The sequence below is a fragment of the Lutra lutra genome, chromosome 13 (genome assembly GCF_902655055.1).
Source record: "Lutra lutra chromosome 13, mLutLut1.2, whole genome shotgun sequence".
NCBI classification, from domain to species: domain Eukaryota; kingdom Metazoa; phylum Chordata; class Mammalia; order Carnivora; family Mustelidae; genus Lutra; species Lutra lutra.
The window spans coordinates 93,578,438-93,603,250 of record NC_062290.1 but is presented as its reverse complement, the minus strand read 5'-3'; the positions used below and the strand labels follow the sequence as shown (position 1 = coordinate 93,603,250).

Below are 24,813 nucleotides of genomic sequence, written 5' to 3'. Positions count from 1 at the left end.
CACGGGGCCCGTCCCTAGAAGGTGCCGTGCTCCCCCATATGGCCCGGAGGCTCTCCCGGACACTCTCAGCACCCGCTCCAGACCGCGTCCTTTGCGCACATTTCCGGGTGGACCACATCATCTGAGATGTCTGCTCGTTGGCCGGTGCTCCCACCCTTAGTCTCCCACCTCACTTTTTGAACGGAGTAGCTAGAGTGTCTCTCAGAGCTGGTCCCAGTGTGTCCCAAGCCAGGCAGAGGCGTCCCCGAGCCCTAAGCGGCCACCCTGGGCTTGCCGAAAGCCGGTGCTCCTGCCTCGGGGTTAGTGCTCCCTGCTGCTCCCGGACCCGCGTGCGTGCGAGGTGACGGTTTTCCCTAATGTCTGCTGAGGCTGTCTGGTGCTGTCCGGCCAGGCCGGAGTGTCATGGACGGCTCTGTGGGGCTTCTGGGTCCGGCAGAAACAGAAGCGCACAAAGCTGCCCAGTAGTGGCCAAGAGCGGAACCCAGGCTCACCACTTGCGTCCTGCCCTGGCTGGGGCCCTTGGACTGGGCAGTCCCCTCCAGCCCCGGGGAGCACTGTTCCTGCTCCCTACCCCAGGGCCACCTCGGGGATGATGGGGGAGGCTGCCCGGAGCACAGGGTTCCCCGTGGCACCCTGCCCCTCCTCCCTGCTCCCCTACATCCTGGTTTGTGGGGGTCAGTCCTTGGGTCTGACTGTGGAATGAGCAGGACTCATCCCTGTTGAAGCAGAGGAGTCGACCCCCCGGCAAGGGGCCAGACACACTGGGGGAGGGGCCTCCGCCCCTGGCACATGCTCGTGCTTCTGACACACACCCCAAGCTGTGTTGAGCAGTTTGTGAGGCAGCAAGTAGACTTGTCCCTGTGTCTCTGCCTCCAGAGGAGAGGCAGGACCCCGGGGCCTCGAGCCCGGCTCAGAGCATCCTGGCTCCTGAGGCAGGAGGGAGACACCCTGGCGAGGCCAGTACCCAGCTCCTGGTGAAGCGAGCGGGCGGTTCTCCAGAAAAAGGGAGCCTCCTTGCGAGGGGTGCTGGGAAACGCCTCTCGGGAGTCGGGAACCCCCAGCAGGGAAAGGGCCGGCTGCCCTGGCTCCGTGCTCCAGCTCACACACACCCGGCGCCCCGAGGAGCTCCCCGGGAGGAGCCTGGTGCCCCCATCCCTTTTTCTCCTGATGCCCCCTCTCCTGCTCATCGCAAAAGCGAATCCCAGAGCCCCTGGGGTTCCCAGCGATGCTGCCCAGCTCAGAGCCTCCTCTGGTCTCTGCCGTGGGCCAGCCCAAGGTCCAGTTCCCATCTTCCTTAACCCCAGAGCCAAAGGCCTTCCTTCTCTGGCCCTATCTCCTGGTGGCCTGGGTGTGCCGGCAGGACGCTAGCTAGCCTCCACGCACCAAGTGCCTCTAGGGTCACTGCAGGTTCTGGGGAAGAGCTGCAGGTTGGGTCTCCTCTTCAATTGCAGAAGCAAAATCTGAGGTCGGGAGAGGTCCAGGGAGCTGCCCAAGGCCCTTACGATATGGCAGAAGGCAGTCTCCCAATGCCTGCCCCCTTCCCACCATAGTCCATTTCAGGCATAGCTGGTCCTTGAATGCCTCCCTTGACCACGAGCTCACTACCACCTGGCGCAGTCCTGGCCATGGCTCCAAAGTTTCAGTGTCAGGAAGCTCTTCTGGGAATTGAGCTAAAACCCTCTTGCCCATCATGTCTACCTCTCATTCCTGCTTCTGCGCCTTGAGTCGGGCGGAGGAGACGCGACTCCAGACCAGAGTTCCTCGGCCTTTGGGGCCACATGCGTCTCCGGGGTGTGCGGAGTTGGGCTGGGGGCTTTGTCTGCACCAGAGGGTGTTGAACAGTGTCTGTGGCCTCGAACCCCCAGAGGTCAGTCTCCCAGCCAGCTGTGACAACCCCAAATGCCTCCAGACAGAGCTGCACGGCCCCCGTCTGGGGGAGCTGCCATCCTTCCAAAAGGACAAAGATTTGAGGGCAGCCCCAATGGCCCCACCTTGTTCAGAACTGGAAGGACCCAGCTCCTTCTTCTCCACTGTGGGGTCCAAAGAAGCCAGTGCTGCTGGCCAGGAGCCCGAGCCCCAGCATGGCTGTGATCCAGGCCACATCCTGCCCCAGAAAGCAGCGGTGCACCTGCTCTCCCGAGAGTGCTGCTGGGCAGGGGAGGGTGCCCGGCTCTGTGGCGGTCATGTCTGAGCTCCACCATGATCCTCTGAGCCTCCCTGGAGGCCATGGCGAGGTTGAGCTAAGGGTGACTCGAGACACTCATGGAGGTAAAACAGACCGTCTGAGCAAGGGGCTCACCGCAGCACATCTCTGCCGTCCCTGGCCCTCTGTGCCTGTTTACCCAGTACTCCTGTAGACCGGGGAGTGGGTCAGGTTCCCTCCTCTTCTCACACTTGCCAGTGTGGAGTCCTCTTACTTCTGGGTGAGATTGCCAAGGGCAGGGCCGGCAATCTGCCGTTACTGTCTTAGAACTCTTCGTCTTGAACAAGGAGCGGAGGCTCGGGTGTGTTCCGGCGGAACTATGCTCTCTGTAGCTGGTCCTGGCAGGGTTGCCATGGGGTGTCCCCGCTGGCAGGGGCGGGCGTGGGTCTGGGACTGCGGGGAGGGCTGAATGGGATGTTGGGTGGGGAGGGGTGCTCCCCGCCCCGGTCAGGCACGTCTCCTTCCCTCCACCTGCCCGGACAGATGGAGCAAACCCGTTTTCTCAGCGGCTGGCCATGGGCGCATGTGCATGGAAGCCCAGGAGCGTGGGGCGGGGCAGGCTCAGCCCCGCGAGGTGGCCCCACCCCCCTTAGTGACCCGGGCCTCTCTTCTGCTTCCTAGACGAAGAAAGGGTATCAGAAGACTGTTCTGGAGATCGACACGCCCAAGGTAGAGCAGATACCCATCGTGGACATCATGTTCAATGACTTCGGTGAAGCGTCACAGAAATTTGGATTTGAAGTGGGGCCGGCTTGCTTCCTGGGCTAGGAGCCACGAGCCCGGCCCCCAAGAGCAACCTCGTGACCTCAGCGCGCCATCTGCGGGCGTCCTGGACAGTGAAGGCCCCTCGTCCCTCCCCTGACCTCGTCTGCGCCCGGCTCCGCACCGAGCCAGACCCCAAACCCACAGAGAGCAAAGGAAAAGAGCCGAGTCCCCCACCCGGAGCTGAATCACATGACCTAGACAGCCCACAGCCACCGGGCCCCACCGCCACATCAGCCCCGTTCTGTCCCCACCGCACGCCACAGGGACGACGACGAGGCCACACTTGTCGCCGCCGTGCCGGCCGATCTGTCTGCATAGAGAGGCCGCCGGGCCGGGGCGTAGGCTGCGGGATTTGGAGATCACTTTTTTTTTTTTTTAATTCAACTTGAAGATGTGTATTTCCCCTGACCTTCAAAAAATACTCAGAGGCAAGCCTCGCAAAGGTCACCCCCTTCCAGCCAGAGCCTCTGTTCTCAGCTACACGATCCATTCATGGGCCAAATGTCATTCTGCACGTGCCTTTCCGATGGATTAAAGGTGCTTTCGTCTTTGTGAGTTTTAAGTAAATATTTGTATTGTATTGTCATATGTGTTCAGTGTCCCCGGCTTTCAATCATGCATGTCAGCCCGGCTTCCGTCCCGCTGGGAGGGTGGGGAGGGGGGTGGGCGTCCAGTTCCCGTGAGGAAGGGGCAGCCCCGTCCCCACCTGCCAGACGTGTAATAAGGTGGAGGCCCACCCGGGGCGGCAGGAGGCAGGCTGCTGTGGGAACAGTGGGTGCCCGGACCCCTTTTCAGATGATTTTTTGATGAGCTCTGGATGTTTTTTTTTTAATGGAGAGAAAAAAAAAACAAAAAGAACCTGATACTTTGCCTTTCCTACATGCACTTAGATTAAATCACGGGCATAAATTAATTTTAATTGCTTCCTTTCCCCGTTTTTCTCCTTGCGGAGCCTGATGGGAGAGTGTCTCCCAGAGTGGGGAAACCACATTCTGTAGGTGATAATTAAATGAAAATTGGTGCTCACTTTTACCCTTTTCCTTTGTGGTGCTATCTGTTTTGAGATCTCCTTGAAAGGGGACCCTGGGGTCACCTGGCCGTGCCTCCTCCTCCCGCCTCTCTTGGTCCCCGTCTCTGCCTGCACGGGGCATGGGTCCCTGCTGAGGACCGAAGGGTGGGCGCTTGCCACGTCCTTCCCGCTGGCCCACGTGCTTCTGCACCCCGAGACCGTGGCGAGGCCCGTGGCTCGCATTACGTTGTGCTTCTGTGATTAGAGAAAACACACCCGTGGTCGAAGATGCCGCCGGCGCTGTCCGCGGTGGCCGACGAGGAGGTCGTCTTTGGTTCGCAGAATGTTTGGTGCTAATTTCTGTTTGTGCTCAGAACTGAGCTGAAGCTGCGTGTGCAGACGGGGTGATGTGCAATGAACTCGGGGGGTCTCCCTGGGGCTGCCGGCGGGGGCTGCTGCCCCACGTGAGCGATTGGGATTTCCACCCGCAAGCATCCTGGGGACCAGCGTCAGCCGGCCTGGAGCTCGGGGCTGGGGGGGCTGCTTCGAGAGCGAGGGCCGGGCGGCCGCCTTCTGCGGATGGAGGGCCCAAGGGACCGGCCAGGAAGGGCTGCCCCTCACTGTGAAAAGCAACGCCCTTTCCTTCCGTGCCGGGGGGAGCTGGCAGGGCCCCCGGGCCCTGCTTGGCCCCCTTGGGAGATGCTGTGACCCGCGGTTCTGGTGCTGTCCTCTGCCCGCCGGGCCGCCCTTCCTGCTGGGGAGACCACAGCAGAGCCTCCCCGCCCAGGGCGTCACGAACAGTCACTAGTATTTCCCGCATCCCCCCGGACGTGGAGTCTTGCTGTCGCCAAAGAGAAGTCTGCCTCCGAGGTTCTCCCGAGCCCAGGAGGCTAACATGTGCCAATGACTCTCACATTTGTCTCTTCCAAAGCGAAGCCATATCCGAGGACGGCCACGCGGTGCCCCGTGGGCCTTGTCTAGGTCATGTGATTCCCCCTGAGTCCCCCCTTGTGCTGTCCTCATCCTTGTGGCCCCTTCAAAGTTGTTGTCATTCTACGGAAGTCAGACGTGTCCCCTTCTCCCAAGGCCACCTTGCCATGGTATATTGCAATAAAGGACTTCTTACGTTTGCAGACGCTCTCCGGTGTGGTTCTTGTTCTGCTTCCTCTCCGAGGGAAGGGGGAAAACCGACCAACAGAAAACCCACAGCGAAGGGTCTAGGCCTTCAGGCCCTTAAAAACACGATGTCAGGTGACACCTGCCCATTGCTTGAGAAGCCCATAGGTGTGTTCCTGAGTCCTGTCTGTGATGCCCAGGAAGGGGCCTTTGACAGTCGTTTAACCCTGTGTGACGCAGACGTCCTTGAAGGGGTCACTCAGGGAGTGAGCTCACCGTTTCCACCATGAACAGATGCGACGGGCGGTCTTCCCGGTGTGCCGGGGCCTTCCCCCTGCGTGGAACCACTCTCTGTGTGGAGCTGGTGGCCGCAGAGGGAGGGCGGTGCCGCCAAGACGGTGCATCCCCCGTGAGCAGGACGGAGGATGGAGCTGTTCCTGGGGGGCTGGCAGGATGTGGCTGGGCACCAGCTCAGGGATCCAGACCTTGGCCGTGCAGACTTCCCCCTCATCGGGGGCCCTGGTGCACGTCCCCAACCTCCCCACTGCACTGTCTGGCTGCACCTCTGGATCCCCCCTGAGCTCGTGGGGCTCATCCGGCTGCCGACCCCCAGAGCTGCTCCTGACCCCAGCTCCCCCAGGCCGTAGCTGGGGCTCCCTCTCACGTGCCGTCGGCCTTGATCTCCGGAGCAGCCGCGTCCCCAGTGGACCCGGAGGGGGTCCTCGGCTCACCCGTGAGGAATCTGCCACGGAGTGAGAGACGTGTTCGCTGCTTCAAGCCAAGTACCTGGGAGTGTTTGCTGCTCCACCAGAGCCTGGACTGCGGGCCTCTGGGTGTGGTCCTGGCACCAGCAGCACCGGCAGCGTCCCCTCGGTCCACATGCAGGTCCACAGACCTCCGCGCCTCAGACACAAGGCCTCCTCGTGTGACTTGCTGCCCGCTCGGGCTCTGGACCTGCCGGCCATCCTGAGCGCGATGGAAACGGGCTCGAGAGCCAGAAGCTCGTCTTGCAGAGCCACGGGGCGGCTGGCAGCTGGGGCAACTCCGACCGCTCTTCACCCCTGCGGCGGCCCGCGGGCAGGTAATATCTGAGGGAAGCGGCCGGAGCCAGAGGGCGGCGGCCAGGCCAGGCGCTCTTGACCACATGGGAAGGTGGTTCAGGGCAGACACGAGTTCTGGAAGGAGCCGGCGAGGACCAAGGACCTCCAGGGCTGGAAGGACCTTTGTCAGACCAGTGTGGACGCTGAGAAGCACCAGGGGACACGCCAGGCTCGGCTCGGCCATCAGCAGCGTGAAAGACCAACTCGGCGCGGACTGTGGTGGCCCTGGATGAAGGAGGCAGGACCACGCGAGGAGCGGCCCCCGTCGCTGTGGGACGGGCCCGAGGGCTGCGGTGGGGGATCAGGAGGGAGAGGGGCTGGCGGGCCATGCAGGGGGCACCGTGGAGCTGGGGGACCCAGCAGCGGCTGCCAGCGGGATGCGGGGTACCATTTGTGACAGCTGCCCAGAGACCACGCCACCTTAGCCAGAAGGTGTCAGTGGCTGGGACTCCTGGAGCCCCGCGGGCCCCAGCGGCTGCCCCGAGTACCCAGGGCTGTGGCAACGGAGGCGGCTGCTTTGCTCTCAGTCCCAAAGGGGAGCAGACTGAGGCCGGGGGCCGGGCGGGGACTGAGAGCTGGTCCTGACTGAGGCCTGCCCGGGGAGAGTCCTGCAGAGCCCCTGGTGTCTCTGGGCCTCCTCCATCCGTGAAACCGACCGGATGCCAGTGCCTGTTGCTCAGCTGGGTTAAGGGGAAGAGCTGGCATGTGGGGACACGGCCCTGAGCCCAGAGCCCAGGGATGCTTGCAAGGGGGTGTCCCCGGGACTGGACACAGGTGCCGCTCTCCTCCACCCACTGTCCATCCCGCCAATTCGTCAGCAAGAGCTCGCCGGGTGCCGCAGCCACCACGTCCAGGCCGGGCCCCGTGGAGAAGGGAGTCGAGACTTGACCTCGACCTTCGCTTCGGTGTCGGGAGAGATGAGAACTTGTGGCGGTGACCGTGTCCCAGCCTGGCCTTGCTGCGGATGGGGGTTCAGGGTCCACAGTTCGGGGTCCAGCTGGGAGCCCTGTTTGTGCGTGGGCCCGCGGGGGTTGGGTGGCGGCTGGCCCTTCCTGTTAGTGCTCCCAGAGGGCTGCGTCTGCTCTTGCTGGGCCGCCGGCCACGTCTGTCCCCAGGAAGGAGCCAGCAGGTCATTGTTCACAGTCTGGAGCTGGAAACCGTTCAAGTTTTCCCATTTTGAAAAGTGTCCTCCGTCCCCTTATCCCAGCACTACTGCCTCGCGTTGGAGGGAGAAGGGGCACAGAGGAGGGAGGGAGGTGTGAGCACCGGCCTGACAAGAGGCCCCTGTGGCTGCAGAGCTGAGCTCCCAGGCCCCGGGTGTCGGGACACAGGTCCCTCTGTACCTGCCGGGGCCCTCGACCTCCAAGAGCTGTGCTGGGCCCAGCTGGCGGGGGGCAGCGCCTTCCTTTGGACAATAGGTGGGTCACCTATGTGATGGGTGTGCACACACCTGCCAGCAAAGTCAACCTGGCAGCTGGGGATCAGGAGGGCTGGGAGCCCACGGACAGACACCCCGGGGAGAGCCCACATGTCTCTGGCAGTGCCTGCTCCCAGAGCCTTTCCTTCTGGGAAGGGACTTCTGCGGGAAGCAGCTTCCCCCACCCCCGTCTTCCTTGCCCCAGCCTCCTCCTCTCGCCCCCAAGAGGTTCTACTACAAACCTTCCTTCATTCGTCTGGGGGATGTCCAGTTTAGTGACCGTCAGCCGCAGGTTGGGCTCTGGGGCAGCAGAGGCAGAGGCCCCTCTGCCTGGGTCTCTCTCTTGGGTGGAAACAGACATAAGCAGACAGAAGAGCGGGAAGCCTGTCCGGAGGGTAAGAGCCCAGGAAAAGTAACGTGCATAAGGGATCCAGGTGTCCCTTTTCCCTAAGCATAAACAAAACCATATAAAGTGAGAGAGAAAATGTGCGCCTGCGTGCAGGGTGCGTGCATGCATGTGTGTGTGTGTGTGTGTGTGTGTGTGTGTGTGTGTGGTGTGTGGGTGGCGTGTATGTGATGTGTGATGCGGCAGGACCCGTGTTCGGCCCGCTCACCCCTGGAGCCATGTTGGGACAGAGCCAGCATCTGCAGTCACCCAGATGACAGGTGACCGTGCAGGGACATGCTGAGAATGGTCACAGTCTGGGTATTTCTAACATGGAGTCTGCAGGGCTTGCTGAGAGAGGTAGGACAGTGCAGAACAGGGAGCCCAAGGGGGACACCAGCTTGGGGACCAGATCCCCGGTACCAAGGGCAGGTGCGGGCACCATTTGTACATGGAGACACAGATGCGGCAGATGAGTGGAGAAAGGACAGCTGTCTCCGTGACCCAGACTCAGATGCCACCAATGCCCAGTACTTGGAGCCTCCGTCTGCCCATGTGTAAGATGGGACACACGACACACGACACAAGGGTCACTGCTGATATGCCTGTGTCCTTGAATGCCTGAGGGGTGAGATCGTGGGTTTCACAAATTGCCTATTGGAGAGGGGACAACTCATGCTCATGGGAGGAAGTGGCCCCAGGCAGCCACTGCTGAGTGCGGGGACAACGTGGTCCTCTGGTGATGGCCCCTGATGTCTGCTTCCCCTAACCTGCCTGTCCACTGATATGACCCGTACCACTTCCCGAAGGCGCCGATTCTCTGTGGAGCCCGAGACCTTCTAAAGCAGACGCCCTGGGCATGGGAATGGCTAGAACCCCACAGGCTCTGTGATTGGTAGGGACTGGGGGCCCTGCAGATACAGCCATGTTCCTCCCGCCCACCCAGATTTCTGCAGGTGGAACCCCCCCTTCGGCCTGCCCCCCTACCTGCCCTCGGCCACCCTCCCCACCTCAGCACTCCCACAACACCCTGCACGGCACAAAGTGGGCTGAGCCTGTATCTGCAACGGATTCACAGGCCAACCGCGAACTGGCGGGGCCCGAGACGTCACTCCGAACAAAGTCCGAGCTGCACAGAGTCATGTAGAGCTTCTATACACGGGGGAGGTACAAACACGTAGGCAACAGATAACGGATCGGATGTGTGAAACGTGAGGCACGTGGAGGCTGCCAGAGTGTCAGGTACTTCTGACCGGGCCAACGCTGTCCGGAGCATTGAAAAGGAGTCGCCTCGCTGGGTCCGACAACCTCACGTGTGAGACTTTATCACGAGGTCGAGTTCAGCTGAAGAGGAAGCGGTCCGAGGGGCCCCCAGCAGAGGCCATAGGAACCGCGGCTGCCAGGGGCCCTCTCCCTGCAGCCCACCTTCCGCACACGGGGAGATCCGCCCGCCTGCCTTTGCTGTCCCTCCAGCAGCCGGGCTGTGCTTTTGTGCCCCGGGCAAGAAAATACCACTTCCCAGCAACCTCCCAGGAGTAAATATTCAACAAAAGCCACGTTGCACAAAACATCCTGCCTTTTTTGTTTTTCCTTCCCGAACGGACAAGAGCGGTCACGTGGGTTTGGGAGAAGTCCAACTTGCGGGTGTTCGTTGGGAACTGACATGGTCTCTGTTGCAAGGATCTGGCTTTCCCTTTGGGATTTTCTCAAATTCACTTTAAACTGAGGAAGTGCTACAAGAAGGACACCTGCATGGGGTATTAGAAGACTCGAGTTTCTGGAGAGACAGACAAGAAACACTTCCAGGGTTTGTATTATTCATTACCACATCAAAATCACCCCAAAACGTAGGGCTTCCAAACAACACACCCGAATTAGGTCACATGCCTGTGCTCCCATGGATCCCCACTTTGGGGCCTCACACAACGCAGGCACGGTGCCAGCCCCAGCCAATGTCTCACCCGGAGACCCCACCAGGGAGAGACCTGCGGGACTTGCTCACGTCGTTGGCCAGAGTTGTTGCCTTGAGGGCCATCACACTGAGGGCCTCAGGTATCAATGACAGTTGGCCGGAAGCCTCTTGTGCCTTGCATGGGGTTTTCCAACACGCAACACATCATCCAAACCAGCAAGGATGGAAGTCCGCTAGTCAGATGGAAGCACAGTCTTTCGTAAGCTGGTCATGGAAGGGACATCCCATCAACTTTGCTAGATTCTCTTACTTGCAGGCAAGTCCTCTGTGCAGCCCACATTTAAGGAGAGGGATTACCTAGGGTGAGGATACCAGGAGGGAGGGGACCCCTGGGGGCAGCTTGGGGACTGCAGGCTGTCACATTCATGAGGCGTGTATGCAAATGCTGGGTGTGTTCCTCGGCAACCTTGTAAACTTAGTCTCGTTTTTTAGCCCCTAAGGGGACAGGTCAGAAGTCGATGCCAGCTGCCTGGTTTCCTCATCTGTAACATAGAGGTAGCTGGTGCTTCACCAGGCTGTCGGGTCAGATGAGATCATGCATGAGAAGCCTGTGTACTTGGGCCTCAGCACCAGTGTCATGTAAGAGCTCTGTGTCCCCAGTGTCCATCCAACCACATCTGTGCTACTCGCCCGCAGGTCTTAGGACGCCGAGCATCACACCGCGAACATCAGTCACTGAGCAGCCTCTAAGGGTCAAACACCTCTCGGGGGTTCAGGCAAGAGCATCTGGTTCACAACGAGCTCACCGGACATCTGAGGAGGACTCAGGGCTACACCCCAGGGCACCTCCGGGGGCGACCAAGTCAGTGCCAAAGCCTGTGGTTCCAAAGCCACAGGCTGAGCCATGGTGGACGGGTGTGTGCCCCTGGAGGAGGTGGAGGGATGGGAGAGCAGAATTATGATGCGTACAGAAGACGTCTTTGGAATTTCTTGTGCCTACCTCTGCAATATTTGTCTGTCTGTGAAAGGACTGTTCGGGTTTGTGCGTAGAGGGGGCCCCTTGCTCTTGAAGGCTGGCTACTGGAGCTGATCCCTTGAGGTGGATATCCCAGAGGAGGAGAAAGGAACACGGGAGGGGTGGTTGACCATGGAGGAGCAGAGAGCTCCATTTCCCATGACTGCAGCCAACGCAGCCTGGGGGGCACTCAGGGTGCCTGGCGTCATGGCATCCATTTGCCCTCGTGCAGCCCCAGCTTGGGCCACTGCAAATGCCATGGGTGCATGCACGGAGGGGCTGCAAATCTGCCTTCGGGTCAATAGGCACATGGAAACAGGGCACCCAGGTGTCCACTCTGCGTCTCCGGGGCTCCACTACCTGGGAGGCGTCAATAGGCTACCACAGGGGTACACGCTCCGAGGAGGGGTCCCCGCAAACACCCGTCATCGAGAGGCTTTCATGGAGAAGAGGGTTTGGCCCAGGTCTGGACGACGTATTGGCTGTGACTCTTGTGACCCTGCTTCCTCCACATCGGCTGGGGGAGAGCCCTCCTGATGGGCTGTGTCTCCTCCTCCAGGGCCTTCCCAGGACCAGTTGGCTAGGTGGCTGCAGGCAGAATGCCCCCCAGCCCCAGTCATGGGGCACCAGACACGATGCTGCCTTCCGCAAGTTCTGCGGGCTTCAGGTCGGCTCGGAAAGGCACGAATCCCAGTACGTGCTCCTCAAGGCCAGCAGGATTCCTGAGCTCGTGGCTCTGACTCAGCTCCCTGGTGTCTTGCCCACAGGGCCCTTGCAATGGCCTGGCAGTCACTTAGGGGACACCTGACACACCATACAGACTGCAAATGAGCGTTGGTCACCCTCGCCCCACTGGGCACGTTCTCTAGAGGCAGAGGCTGGTGAAACTTTCAGTTAGAGACCAGCTTGGCCCAGACTTTGGTTCTGGCGACAATCGGTGGGGAGTAGAGTGGACTGTCCATCAGGCTCCAGATCTAGGCTCATGGATGGAGCAGAGAATGTCGATCTGGGGCTCCATGTCTGGGGCTCCAGGGTCCAGGTGAGGTGAGAGATTTGGAGTTAAGGAAGAGGGACTTGTAATGGGTGAGGAGACACCGTGACTTCTTCATACTCAAGCAAAGCCTGCGGACTCAGAGGCCAGGCCCTGAAAGTCACTGGAAAGTGTTGGCCAATGGCTCTCACTCTTGAGCCTGTGTCAGAGTCACCTGAAGGCTCATCCCATTTAGTGCGGGAGTGCATACCAGTATTCCCACATTAGTCAGCTCCTCCCATGCTGGTCCCCACTTTGAGCTCCTCCTTTATCCTGACACCTGCTCCTGGCTCTGTCTCAGATCCACTGAGCTCTTGTCCCCCTTCTGTAAGACTGCCCCCTGAGAAACTGCGTGTCTGACTCACGGCCTTCAGTTCTCTTCTCAAATGCCACCTCTGCCAAGCGGTCCTGTGGAACGAAGAGCTTCTACTTCTTGGGTCTGGAAACCGGAAGATAGCTTACATTGTCCTAACACTCCACCAATAGAAACAGAAAGTTCTAGAGTGCTGGTGAAAACAAACTGTTTCAAGTCACTGCGGAGTGACAAAAAGCAGAAACTGGATGTAGGGTCAGCCCTAGAGAAGGGAGGCATGTGTTACACAGGTGCCATCCCCCGACTTTCTCCTGAGGGCCCTCCCTGGTCCTCGAGATGCAGAGGGGTGTTGCTCAAGCAGAAGGAGGCTGTCTTAGCAGGCTGGGGACTTGGAGTCAGAGATCTAGGCTACAGAGCAGTGGAGGTGAGCTGGGAAATCCTGAAAACAAGAAGACACATGGGGAAGAACCCAAAGCTCATCACACCAGCCTCCCCTGTCCTTGGCTGGCTGCTGGGGGAGCCGCTGGCAGGCTGAGTGGAGATGCCAGCATTCCCCGGTGCCCGGAGGCTCCTTGAGTTCAAGGCCAGTCATTTCGATGGATCTGATAGACATGTCAGGCTTTCTGTTGAAACCCCAGGAGACCCAACCCTGAGATGGGTATCCCAGGACTGAAGTCATCCCTTAGGATCAGGGACAGAATAGGGCCACCCTAGTAAGCCCGGGCCCAGAGCTACCAGCACAAAGCTCAGCTCTCTTCTGAGAACGAGCCCTGAGCCCTGAGTCTCTGCAGCACCGTGTCCACAATGTCTTGCATAGAATCAAAGTTTACTAGACATGCAAAAGAAGGAAAATGTGACCCATGATCAAGAGGGCAAAAGTCAACGGAAACAAGTGAATGGTGTCTCAGATGTTGGAACTTACAGACACAGGCTGCAAAATATGTAGATTAATGTCGTATAATATCTGAGAAAAGATGGGTACCATGGCTGAGGAGGTGAGGGATTTCAAAAGAGACAAGGAAACTTTAAGAAATGAACCAATAGTATTAGAAATAAAAACTTGTAATCTCTGAAATAAAAAAAAGAATTTATTGAACGGACAACACAACTCCGAAAATACCCAAACAGAAGCATGGGAGGCAAGGTTTTTGTAAAAAGTGAATAAAACCTTCATCACCAGGAAGGTACCAACCTGACCTGCGAGAGTCGTTTCGTTGTTGGCGGAAGTGGCAGGGAGGGGGACAGGGCGGAAGAATGTACGAGGAAATGTGAGCCCCAGATGGCTACATTCAAGCAATAACATGAGTCTCCAGATCGAGAACTCCGTAGAACCCAAGCTGGGGAAAAAGAAGGAAAATCCCCCCCGCCCCCAACGGATGGCTGGAAACTGCAGGGGATGAGGGACGGGAGAGGAAGGCAGCAGGGATGGGGTGGGGGCCAGACCAGCCTGGTGCTGGGGGACCGGGCTGCGGGGCTTCTCCTGGCGAAGGAGGGCCGAGGGCAGAGGGCAGCGGAAGCATGTCCGGAGGTGCTGAGAGGCAGAAATCCTTCACTTAGACTCTAACGAAGCTGGGATTATAAGTGACGCTGAACTAAGGATACTTGGGGAGCATCGGAAGCAGAGGAGACGTGTTGCCCACAGACCCACGTTCCCCAAAGCGAGGAAGAAGTTCTTCAGGATTCCAAGTGGAAATGCAGATCCCGAAGAAGACGAGAGCAGCAGAGAAGGTAAATGTGTGTAAAACACTCCCCCGCCTTTTAAAGAGGCTGTTGAACGACAATTGAATTTTTAAGATGCAAATAAGAAAAATGCATTTCAGGGGCTCATAGCACCGAGGAGCAAACCCATAACAGCTGTAAGGAAAGGATTGTGGGACGTTCACATGTGAATTGTGACCTGTGGTCACCGAGGGGGACAGTGATGATGGAGAGGCTTTGAGCGAGTCCCCGCCCGGCCACCGACTGTTACACAAGGCGGCAGAGCCCAGGCGTCAAGGCAGAGGGAGCGTGAAGCGCGCAGAAACCAGGTCGACCCAGCGAAGACGAGGCAGGAGAGAGAAGCGACGGGGGCGCAGACAAGAGCGAGCTGGTGCACGTCACCCGAGCACGTCCGGTGTTGCCCTGGATGTTAGCAGGGCGGGCGGGTCGCCCGGGAAACCAGGATCCCCGGATGCGCCGCTTACGAGAAATGCGTCTCCGGGGATGCAAGTCCGTGAATGAGGGCAAAAGCATCACGATGCAAACCTTGAAAACGCACTCCCTGGGTAGGGTCCGTCCTTTGTCCGGGGCGCTCAGCAACACCTCCTCCCCCACCCCCACCGCTGGCACATAAGCCTCCGGAGGGGAGGCCAGACGGACCCATTCCTGTTGTGGGGGGCTGCCCAGGAGGGGCCAGTGGCGAGCGGATAGGGCCCTGGGCACAGACTTCCAAGCCTCTTACCACGGGACGGAGACCTGGCTGAGCCGGATTGCGGGGGCGGGAGACTGGACAGAGGGAGCAGGACAGAGGGAGGCAGGGGGCAGGGGTGCGAGCATCCCACGGACTCCGGGAGCCGGGTTCTAATCCTGGCTAATCCAGCTCGGGCAATAAGCCCCGGACCGACTCCTTCCTTCTCTGGGCCTTGGTTCCCGCATCGATGACCAGAGACGCCCTTTAAGGTGCAGCAGAGCACATGGGCCTGACCCTTGCCTGTGGACTGGTGTCCCCTCTGTGCTGTCTCCCGGGGGTCCTGCGTGGCCTCTTGCCCAGAGACCACCGCTCCTCCCGCTACGGTCTTTACCATATGTGAATCCAAGTGCGATCTGTTCGAGTGTTAGAGTCGTAACTTCCAGAGTCCAGGGATCCGAGCTCCTCCGGGTGTAAGAGGCACGTTTTCGGGCTCTCTCGGAGGCCCCGTGAGTAATCCTTGTTCCGCTCGCTCATTTAGCGGATTTCGGCCGAAAACATCATCAGTGCGTCGGTGAAGTGAACGTCTCCCAGTTCTCGCTTCAGCCTTTGCTTGTCTGCCCTCAACGGAAGCCGCGGGCATCAGCTGACCTTGACAAAACTCATCAGGCAACCGGGCAGACAGGCGGACGTGAGGAACCTGGGGCTCGGTTCCCGTTCCACAGCCGAAACACAGCACTCTCTCCGCACGAGGTCACCGGCCGGGTCTGCGACCCCGGCTCCCATTTTCACCTGGACTGTCCGGTCATTCCTCTAACAGGCCAGATTCTCATCCCTGTTGCCAAAGCTCAGAACACAGGACCGTCGAGACTTTTTGCTCCAGTATCTGGACCGTTGCGTTTCGGTCCTTCGACCTGTCCTCATGCTGTGGGAGGGCCGTCCCCGATGGTGGAGCCGGGCCACGAGGGCAGGACACCGTGGCTTCCAGCTGTGGCTCTCGGGGCCTGGCTGTCTGCATCTGTCCCGCCCCAAACTTTGAGGGCAGACCATCGAGGGAGGTCCGGTTCCGCGGGTGCCCAGGAGCACGCCTCTCCCCGCTGCTGGGGTGTGGCCTCTCCCCACTGCAGACCAGCCCAGGTTGAGGGTAATGCGACGCGCCCTCCCAAGATAGGCCCCGTGGGCTGTGGTTTATTTGCAGATTGTGGGCACTTGATAAAAAGGACATGTGGGGAGAGGATTGTCCTGACCCGCCTCGTCCTCCTGAAGACAGCCCCCCGCAAGGGAGCCGGGATGCCACCCCTGCGGGCGTGTGGTCAGCCGGCCACGAGGCCAGGAGTGACCCCACATGCAGACAGCTGGTCACAGACTGCCAGACCTTTGGAGGTTCCTCTGAAGCTGGGTCACCTCTCCTGAAGCAGGTCCTCTGCCCAAGGGGCCACACCCTCCTGCCCCAGGACGATGGCATCTGGGCCAGATTCCAAGCCGCCAGGGCAGCGGAGACACCCAGTTCCCCTCCTGTCTCCCCTCTGAACCCGCAAGACGCCGCAGGGAGTTCTTAGGACCACGCGGCTCGCGGGCAAGGAGATGACCTCCAAGGGACGCCTGACCTTCACAGGTTGTGGTTTCACTTGGGGTCACGGTTCTAAGGTCGCGCCTGGGCAGGGGCTATTGGTGGGTGGGGTGGGGACGCAGGCTGACTGCTAACTCCCCCACTGGGATGCGCCTGCCTGGGGCCGGTGTCGCACGGCCCAGGGCAACTACGTGTGACCTTCCTCCGCCCCCGGCCCCCGCCCGCTCCCCCCCAGCCTGCAGCTCCCCCAGCGTGGCCCACAGCCTGTCCTTCATCCATGTCATCGGCCCGGCCTCCCACACCCCTCCCAGGGCAGTTGGTCGGAGGCCGACTGGCACCGAGGCCAGGGGCTCTCCGGCGGCGTCCGCTCTGCCCTTCCCTCCCTCCCCTTGGACCCACGGGAGACTTGACCCCGCTGCCTGCCAGTGAATGGCTCCCCGAAGCCTGGCATCCTGGGGAGGCCCCGACGCACGTCCCACAAAGCTGGGGGATGAGGGCCGGCGTCCTGGACATTCGTCCGAGACGCACACAGGTGGGCTGGCCCTGTCCCACACACTCCTGGGGGGAGGGTCCCTGCCGAGGGGAAGTGAGACTGTCACACAGGACGTTCATCCAGTAGGGTGTGGGGCCGGGTCGCCTCCGGCCTCAGGAGGAAGTGGCCACCGTGAGAAATAAAGCCAGAGGTTAAGGCAGCGGCCTCGGCCTCACAGAGCCCAGGAGCTCCCGCAGCCACACAGACCAGAGCCATGGAGCGGAGCCGAGCTTCCGTCACGGCCCTCGTCGCGCTCTTGTGCACCGGGGCCTGGGCCGCCGCTGACACCTGTCCGGGTGAGTCAGACGCCAGGGGAGCTGCACGGACCAGGACCAGGTCGACCGCGGGCGGCCTCCACTCGCATGCCAGGCCCCAGCTCGGCCCGCCGCCAGCATCCCTTCATTATTCCTTGTGATCGCACGTTTGAAGTGTCCTTTGCCAGAAAAGGAGGTGGGTGGGCAAAGGAGGAGACGCAGCCCCACCCGGAGGTGGTCAGCGCCCCTGGTCCGCGCCGTCGGCACGGAACCCTGCACGGGATCCTTCTCCTCTGGGTCTCGGGGTCCACGAGCCGGAGGGACGTCAGCAGGGTTCATGAGCCGGAGATGATCCTCTGGTCCCGCTGCTTGTGGTGTGTGAAGGCAGAGAGCGGGACGCCCCCAGGTCAGACTGTGCTGTTGGCACCGGCGCTGGGAGACCTCAAGCCAATGCTCTGTGGCTCTAGGTTCTGGGGATAGGGGAGTCGCACCATGTCTCTGAGGGGCAAGACAGGGCAGGCTTTCCCTGGCCAGCAGCTCTCACAAGCCATTCCAGCTGCGCTGGGCTGTGGGAGGTTCTGGACCGGCTGGGACGGCACAGGTGCACGATCAAGTGACCACGGGCCACTCTGCTCCTCGCTAGTGGGGTCGGGCAGGACGGGGACACAACTTACACTGCGTATCCCAAGAGAGGTCTGATGCATGAGGCCGGAAACACCCATGGGACCCTTAAGGGATATCAGAGGACAGTTAATTTTTTTACGTACATGTCTTGTTTCCTAATGTGCCTAAAATAGCCAAGTATTCTTTTTTAATGAGAAAAAAATTAAGCAAAAATAAACATGAAGACTACATTGACCTGAGCAGTGAGGTGAGGACCCAAGACACCCCAGGTGGTGGCAGCTGCCATGTCCTCCCCAGGAGCCTGTGGTGTCTGTGCCCCACCATGGCACCCGCAGGCCTCGTGGAGGCATCTCTGACCTTTTCATCCACACGATTCAACTCCACCAAGTAAATAACCCTCTGCTCCCAGCTCTGCGGGCCCGGCTATGTGTCCCGGGAGCCAGCACAGCCCTCTCCAGGGCACCCACAGGGACCCCTTCTGGCTCAGGACTTCTATGAGCTCACGCCTGAGGTCTGGGGGTGACCCAGACCTCACGCCTGAGGTCTGAGATCACCCACGGTGACCCCAATTCCCCAAGTTCCTTCAAATACTCATTGTTCGTGTCTCCCGAGAGTCCCCAGTATGCGGGAAGCTCTTTCCACAAACGCCATGGATCCCACTCAGATTCTAAACAGGGGCACCATCTGACGTTCGCTCCCCCGAGCCCTCGTCCGGTGCTCCCGGGGCCCTGAGGACAGAAGCCCAGAGGGGTTGAGTGACTTGTCCGGGGACACACAGCACTGAGGAGCCGGGTTGCCTCAGGCAGGGAGGACTCCCAGGCCATCTACTCCGGCCAGACCCACACACACAGCAGGGCAGAGGGGGGATAGAGCAAGTCTACCCCAGACGCGAAAAACCCGCCTCCAGGCTGACCCTGCGGGGGTCCCGGCGGTCTGCCCGGGCCCGAGGTCCGCACAGAGGCAGGAGGCTCGGAGCGGGCGGCCAGTGTGCGGGACCTGCGGAGCCACCAGGCGCAGGGGAAGGCACTGACCGTCACTCCGTGTTTCCCTGCAGAGGTGAAGGTGGTGGGGCTGGAGGGCTCCGACAAGCTCAGCATCCTCCGGGGCTGCCCGGGGCTGCCCGGGGCCGCAGGGCCCAAAGGAGACGCAGGCGTCAATGGAGAGAGAGGTACGCGCACCGGGCCGGGGCGGGGTGACCCAGCGCCCGATCGGCTCCAGCGAGACCCGGGGGTGGCTAGGCTCCCGGCTCCCTAGTGGCCGTGGCTGCTCCGTCCACCCCGGGGGCAGCAGTTCTGTGGATAAGTGGCGCTGGGCGGGCGTTAGGACTCGGGACAGAGAGCTCACGTGGGATGGTGGCGGCTGCACCTTTGCCCATGAGGCCCGTGTCCGTGGAATTTGCAGGAGCACCCGGGTCCCCTGGAGTCCCTGGCAAGGCAGGACCACCGGGACCCAAAGGTAACAACGGGATGAAGGGCGACGGCCCCTCGCGGGACCCCGGGCTCTGTCCACGGAGAAAGGAGAGAGGAACACAGAGAGAGAGGGACAGGGAGATGGGGAGACAGGGAAATGGGGACACAGGGACACAGGGAGGAGGACAGAGAGAGAGAGAGAGAGAGACAGGGGAGGGACATGGACGCAGATAGAGGGACAGCGGGGCTCGGGTCGTATTTCCGAGGACCCTCAAGTTAGCACGTGACCAGAGTCCTGACCCAGGGAATGTGGTCCACAGGGACCTCTCCTTCCTGGGGACGGGATCCCAGGCCTTGGTGTTCCTCCCCAGCTTGGAGACCCTGGCGTTGGAACCCTTGGAAAGCCAGCAGAGCAATGAGGGTGCCCTGCCCAGAGCGGGAGGCCTGGGACTCGGCCCCCACAGACCCCTGAGGGCAGAGCAGACGGGGGGTGTCTGAGCGCTCAGGCGGCCTCTCCCTGACCACACCCCGCTGTGTCGGGGGTCCTATCCTCCTGTCTCTGCTCCAGGGGACCGAGGGGACAAAGGAGTGTGCGGGGAGAAAGGTGAGTCGGGCTCGCAGTCCTGGGGCTTTGTCCACGTGGGGGTCCCCGAGACCGCAGTCAGCCTGGCAGCATCTGCTGGGGGAGGGTCTCAGACCCGAGTCCCTTTTCCGTAAGGGAAATGCCTGGGAGGCACGCAGGGTCTGGGTCAGGGCTGGGCTCGCTGGCCCGGTCGGTGAAGGTGCAGAGCCCGGCGTCTGCGCGGGGACCCAAGGGATGACAGGACAGCGTTATTGCTGAATGTGGACACTGCCCTTACCTTCCCCCTGTTTATTCGCATTTCTTTATCAGACAGATTGTAAGAGGCAGAAAAGGCAACTCACAAACTCGAAACCCAGTCCCGTGCTCCGTGCACAAGTAAAGAGGGCAGGATTGGGGCACAGACCTGAATGCCCGACGCCCCCCAGGGTCTCCCCCAGCAGAGGATCAAGGGGAAAGTGGGGGGAGCTGACGCAGACCAGAGAGACCCAGACGAGTCCATTCCCGCGCCACTGAGGACCTGGGGCCCTGAGGAGATGGCCGGCTCGGGGTGCATGGCGAGACCCTGAGTGACGGCGCTGACCCAAGGGCCCCAGTCCAGGCTAGACACAGGGACCCAGCAGACCCGCTCCCAGGACGGGCAGTCTCAGAGCCCATCCCTGGGACTGGACAATCTGCCCTGGACAGATCCTGACCCTATGACCATGCTGTGTGCCAGCCAGGGAGCACCTGTGGCTGGAGGGGACGGGGGCGCCCATTGCTAGCCAGTGATATGTGTGTCCTGTCCCCACGAACAGGAGAGCCTGGGCCTCAGTCCTGTGACACAGGTGACTGACCACGCCACCGACCTCCCCCCGCTTCCCGCTCACCAGAGGCCAGCCCCACGCTCAGCCGGGCTCCAGAACCCAAGGACCACACACTCTTAGACACGTTTCCCTCCCGCGGCTACTCAGCAATGGGCAGCCGGCAGCTGGCAATGTTCTCGGGAAGCCCAGATGTCCCCTGAAGACCAGGGGTCGGTGGACTCAGGTGGGGCGGGTCTGGGAGGGGATGGCCAGGTAGACTGGGCTTGGCCATCACGGCTGGGGCCCGGGCCTTGGAGTCTGTCCAGGCCCAGGGTCCCCTCCCCCCTACCCAATCACACTCCCCCACTCCCCACCGTACCCGGCCCAGGGCGCCGTGCCTGACATCAGCCTCCCCGTCTGCCCCCAGCACCTCGGACCTGCAAGGACCTGCTCACCAGAGGGCACTTTCTGACCGGCTGGCACACCATCTACCTGCCCGACTGCCGGCCGCTGAGCGTGCTGTGCGACATGGACACGGACGGCGGGGGATGGACCGTGAGTGTCGGCGGCCAGGGGACCGCCCAGTGGTGCGTGGGGGCAGTGGGCTCTGCCTGGGGATCCCACAGAGCAGCTCGTCCGCTCGCAGGGAGGACACTATCGTGTGACCGTGGTCAAAAGGTCCGGATGCCCCCGTGAGGCCGACCCGTCGCCCTGGCCCAGGCTGGGGCAAACCACGCACCTTGGTGGGGCATAAATACTACGGGACGGACTGCAACGTTGGGGCGAGGCCCAGAGGGAGCCCAAACCTCTAGCTGTGTGGCTTTGGGCTTGTCGCCCACCCTCTCTGGTCCTCCTGTCTCCCCCTCCTTCAGCTGTGGGCTCTGCCCACCCCTGGGGTCGGACATGAGGCTGCACAGCCATTCCGGGGGCTCGGCCGGGATGACCCCCTGAGCCACCACATAGGGTGGGCCCCTGAGCCTCGGACCCCTGCAGGGCCCCGGCCAGAGCCCTCCCGCCGTCCGCAGGTGTTCCAGCGAAGGAGCGACGGCTCCGAGGATTTCTACCGCGACTGGGCCGCGTACAAGCGAGGCTTCGGCAGTCAGCTGGGGGAGTTCTGGCTGGGGAATGACAACATCCACGCCCTGACCGCCCAGGGTAGGTCCCCGACCTCCACCTGCCCCCACCCCGAGCCGAGGACCCCGCCCTCCTCCTGCCGGGGCTGGCTCTGTTCCGGGCCCCCCTATGCGTGGGAGCCAGGCCTTCATCTCACACACCAGGTGGGAGCACGTTAGGACTGAGCTGAGGGACTCCGGCAAGCGTGAGGCCACTAGCCTCTTAGATCCCGAGACAGGAGGGACCAGAGGCCTCGGGGGTGGGCTCCACGTCCAGCCGTAACCCCACCTTTCCCGACACACCGGCCCCAGGGAGCACACGACCTTCCCACCGCAGGAACGCACGAGCGGTTACCGCACGGGGCTGGAGTGATGTCCCAACCCGCGGGGAAAAGGCACTGTTGACGGAGCATAGTGTCGTGCCCCAGTGCGTGAGCACGAGGAGGGCATGTCGGGGGCAGAAGGACCCTTGGCAAGTGGTTTCCACGGCCCGTCCTATGTCCACGGACGTCGTCCATGATTGTGCCAACCCTGGATGCCGGGTCCACACAGCCCCTCCACCCGTCCCTAAATTCCCACCTGCCAGCCCCGGGTCGAGTGTCCCTCTGCTGGGACCTCACAGCCTTTCTGCCCCAGGAACCATCGAGCTCCGGGTAGACCTCGTGGACTTTGAGGGCAACCGCCAGTTTGCCAAGTACAGCTCGTTCCGGATGGCGGGCGAGGCCGACAAGTACAGGCTGGTCCTGGGAGCCTTCGCGGGGGGCAGCGCGGGTGAGTGTCCGCCCCGGGCCGGGGGCCTGGGCGGCAGCGCAGAGGGACCTGCTTCCCGTCCTGGCTCTGCCTCTTCCTCAGGGAGATTGGAGGCGGGCGCCAGACGGGGCTCTCCCTCCATACGTGAAGAAATGTTACCCACACCTCATGGTCCCTCCAGGTCAATGGGACCCATTTAGTGGAAAGTGCAGGAAGAGGGGCTCTTCTTCTTACTGCCACTATTGACACAAACAGGGACGGGGTGATAACGGAGCCCATCTCTGTGGATCCTGGGTTCCTGCTTCACGGTGCCTGGTGCTCTCTGCTGAGCAACCTAGGAGCCCAGGGCTGGGAGTGGCCTCCGTCCAAGACAGGGTGCCTGCCAGCTGGGAGGGACAGACGAGATGCCAAAAGGCCGAGGTCACTGTACCAGAGAGCAAGTGTTCACAGGCATCCTCTGGAGTTGTGCAGTGCACGACCTGAACTCCTGGTCACTCAGTTCTTACCTAGAACTAGGATCCAAATAAACCGGCCCACTCTCCCTCCGCACAGGTGATTCCCTGACATACCACAACAACCGCCCGTTCTCCACCAAGGACCAGGACAACGACTCAAGTCCAGAAAACTGTGCTGAGCGCTACCAGGGGGCCTGGTGGTATGATAAGTGTCACCTGGCGAATCTCAATGGTCTCTACCTCCCAGGCTCCCATGAGACCTTTGCAAATGGCATTAACTGGAAGTCGGGGAAAGGCTACAACTACAGCTACAAGGTGTCGGAGATGATGGTGAGGCCCGTGTAGCACGGGGCCATCCACGCACACAGTGGCCGCAGGGAGGGCTGGTCTGGACCCTCTCAGGGCAGGGAGCTCTGATTTGGGGTCCTCAGCCTGGTGCCTCCTGGGACCCCGTGTGCTTTGTGCCTTTCACCCACACTAACGCCCCTTCTACCTTCCAAGCCGGTGAGAACAGGGAACCCTGATCTCGACAGTCACACATTTACTCAATAAAGACATCTGCTTCCTTGCTCGGCACACGTGGGCGTCACCTGTCTTTCCCTGACCACGGGTCACGCCGCCTCTGTTCTTTGGTTCCCGCCCCACCGTGGATGCTGAGGGAGTCTCTGGGGCTCTCGGGTCAGGAGTTGGAGCACAGGGCCCATGGCCGTGCCCTTTGCCTCCGTGTGCTGGTGGCCACGGTCTGTGGTCCCCTGGCCTTTAGGCTGCTGACACGGCAGAGCGGCCCGGACACAGACCGCGTGCCCACAACCGTAAGTCCTAAAGTCTTCCCCAGGCGGCCCTTGAGAAAGTGACGCGAGGTCAGAGGTGACCTGGCCTGTCCCAGGCCCAGCCCGGGCCCCAGGTCCCCTACTCGGCCTCCCAATCCCTCCCGGGCTCCCGTGGGACGCACTCAGGTCAGCCTCAGACATCGAGCAAGGCTGACCATAGGCCTGCGGGTCCCTGGGCAGGAACAAGACCGAGGGGGTATAAGGTAGCACGTGTGGCTGCTCTGAGCGGCCCGGGGGAGGGGCACACGGTCCGAGGGTCCAGGGTCAGGCGTCCCCACACCTGGCCAGCAGGCACGCGGGGCCCGGACAGTCCCCCCCTTTACGCCGGCAGGACATCGGAGAGACGAAAGGGGCATTCGCTTGGGAACCTGTGTCTGCCCAGCGGCCTAGTCAACCCTCTCTACCATCCCACCACCCCATGTGCCCTCAGGGGACCCCATCCTCTGCCTGGTCAGCGGGTCCCCACAATGGCTGGCACTTGCTCCTTTGTGCTGTTTGTGTTCCCCTAGACCCCCGGTGACCGGTCCGACTCTGTGTTCTACTTGTAGAGAATCTGGGAGGGCTCAAGGGGGATCCCACCCTCCTTGCCCCCCAGGGTCTCTCCTGGGCACTTCGCTGGTCCCAGAGCCACACAGAGCTTCTAGCAGGTGGTGTGTGTGGCGTGTCTGGATCCTTCTGGAACACGTGCGTGGTTTCTCTCCATTGCTGGACGTGCAGTGTCCCGAGGATCTGGAACCACTGCTCTGTCCTCGGGCTCCCTGACCCGCCCCTGCTCTGGGGGGAGCCCATGCGGGACCCCATTCTCAGCCCCAAACCAGGGGAGGAACGTCCCCAGCCCAACCCAGCACTGGGCAGTGAGGACCATGTCCCCCTATGCATGGTCTCACGTGCCCTGACCTTGGAGCTTTGGAAATAGGGTCCCCCTGGGAATGACCTTCCTTCAGGAAGCCAGGATCTCAAAGAAACAATTAAACCTTGAGAAAACACTTCACCTCTCCAGAGCCATGTCATTATGGTGCAAGGCATGTCCCTGACCTGGCCAGCCGTCCACCCATGCTTGAAAGCCCACACTGGACTCCCAGCACTGTCTGCGACCGCTGGGCTTTGGGATTCCCAAGGTCAAGGTCCCAGAGCGGAGCTGCCTCCGTCCAGAAGAAGCAACTGTTTGTTTCACGGGGGCTGTGCCTGGCTCTGCATCTGCCTGGGCTCTGCAGGCGGTGTGACCTCGGGCCATCGCTTGACCTCTCTGCGTTCTCCTGTG

General features: G+C 61.3%; 2 protein-coding genes across 3 annotated transcripts in view; both read left to right on the top strand.

Annotated features, from left to right (window-relative positions):
* The window catches only part of COL5A1 (collagen type V alpha 1 chain), a 138,839-nt gene extending 135,283 nt beyond the window's left edge, over window positions 1-3,556 (top strand). For both annotated transcript variants that reach the window (XM_047699330.1, XM_047699329.1), the window contains exon 66: window positions 2,825-3,556. In XM_047699330.1, the coding sequence (XP_047555286.1) occupies window positions 2,825-2,971 (147 nt within the window). In that variant the 3' untranslated portion in view covers window positions 2,972-3,556. The remainder of the gene's footprint in view (window positions 1-2,824) is intronic.
* Window positions 3,557-16,850: 13,294 nt separating this feature from the next.
* Window positions 16,851-23,298, top strand: LOC125083939 (ficolin-1-like). The gene is made up of 9 exons (XM_047700954.1): window positions 16,851-17,049; window positions 18,686-18,799; window positions 19,033-19,086; window positions 19,609-19,644; window positions 20,418-20,447; window positions 20,833-20,960; window positions 21,431-21,560; window positions 22,154-22,288; window positions 22,820-23,298. The coding sequence occupies exons 1-9, from the start codon at window positions 16,968-16,970 to the stop codon at window positions 23,065-23,067; spliced, it is 957 nt and encodes a 318-aa protein (XP_047556910.1). The 5' UTR covers window positions 16,851-16,967; the 3' UTR covers window positions 23,068-23,298.
* The last annotated feature ends 1,515 nt before the right edge of the window (window positions 23,299-24,813 follow it).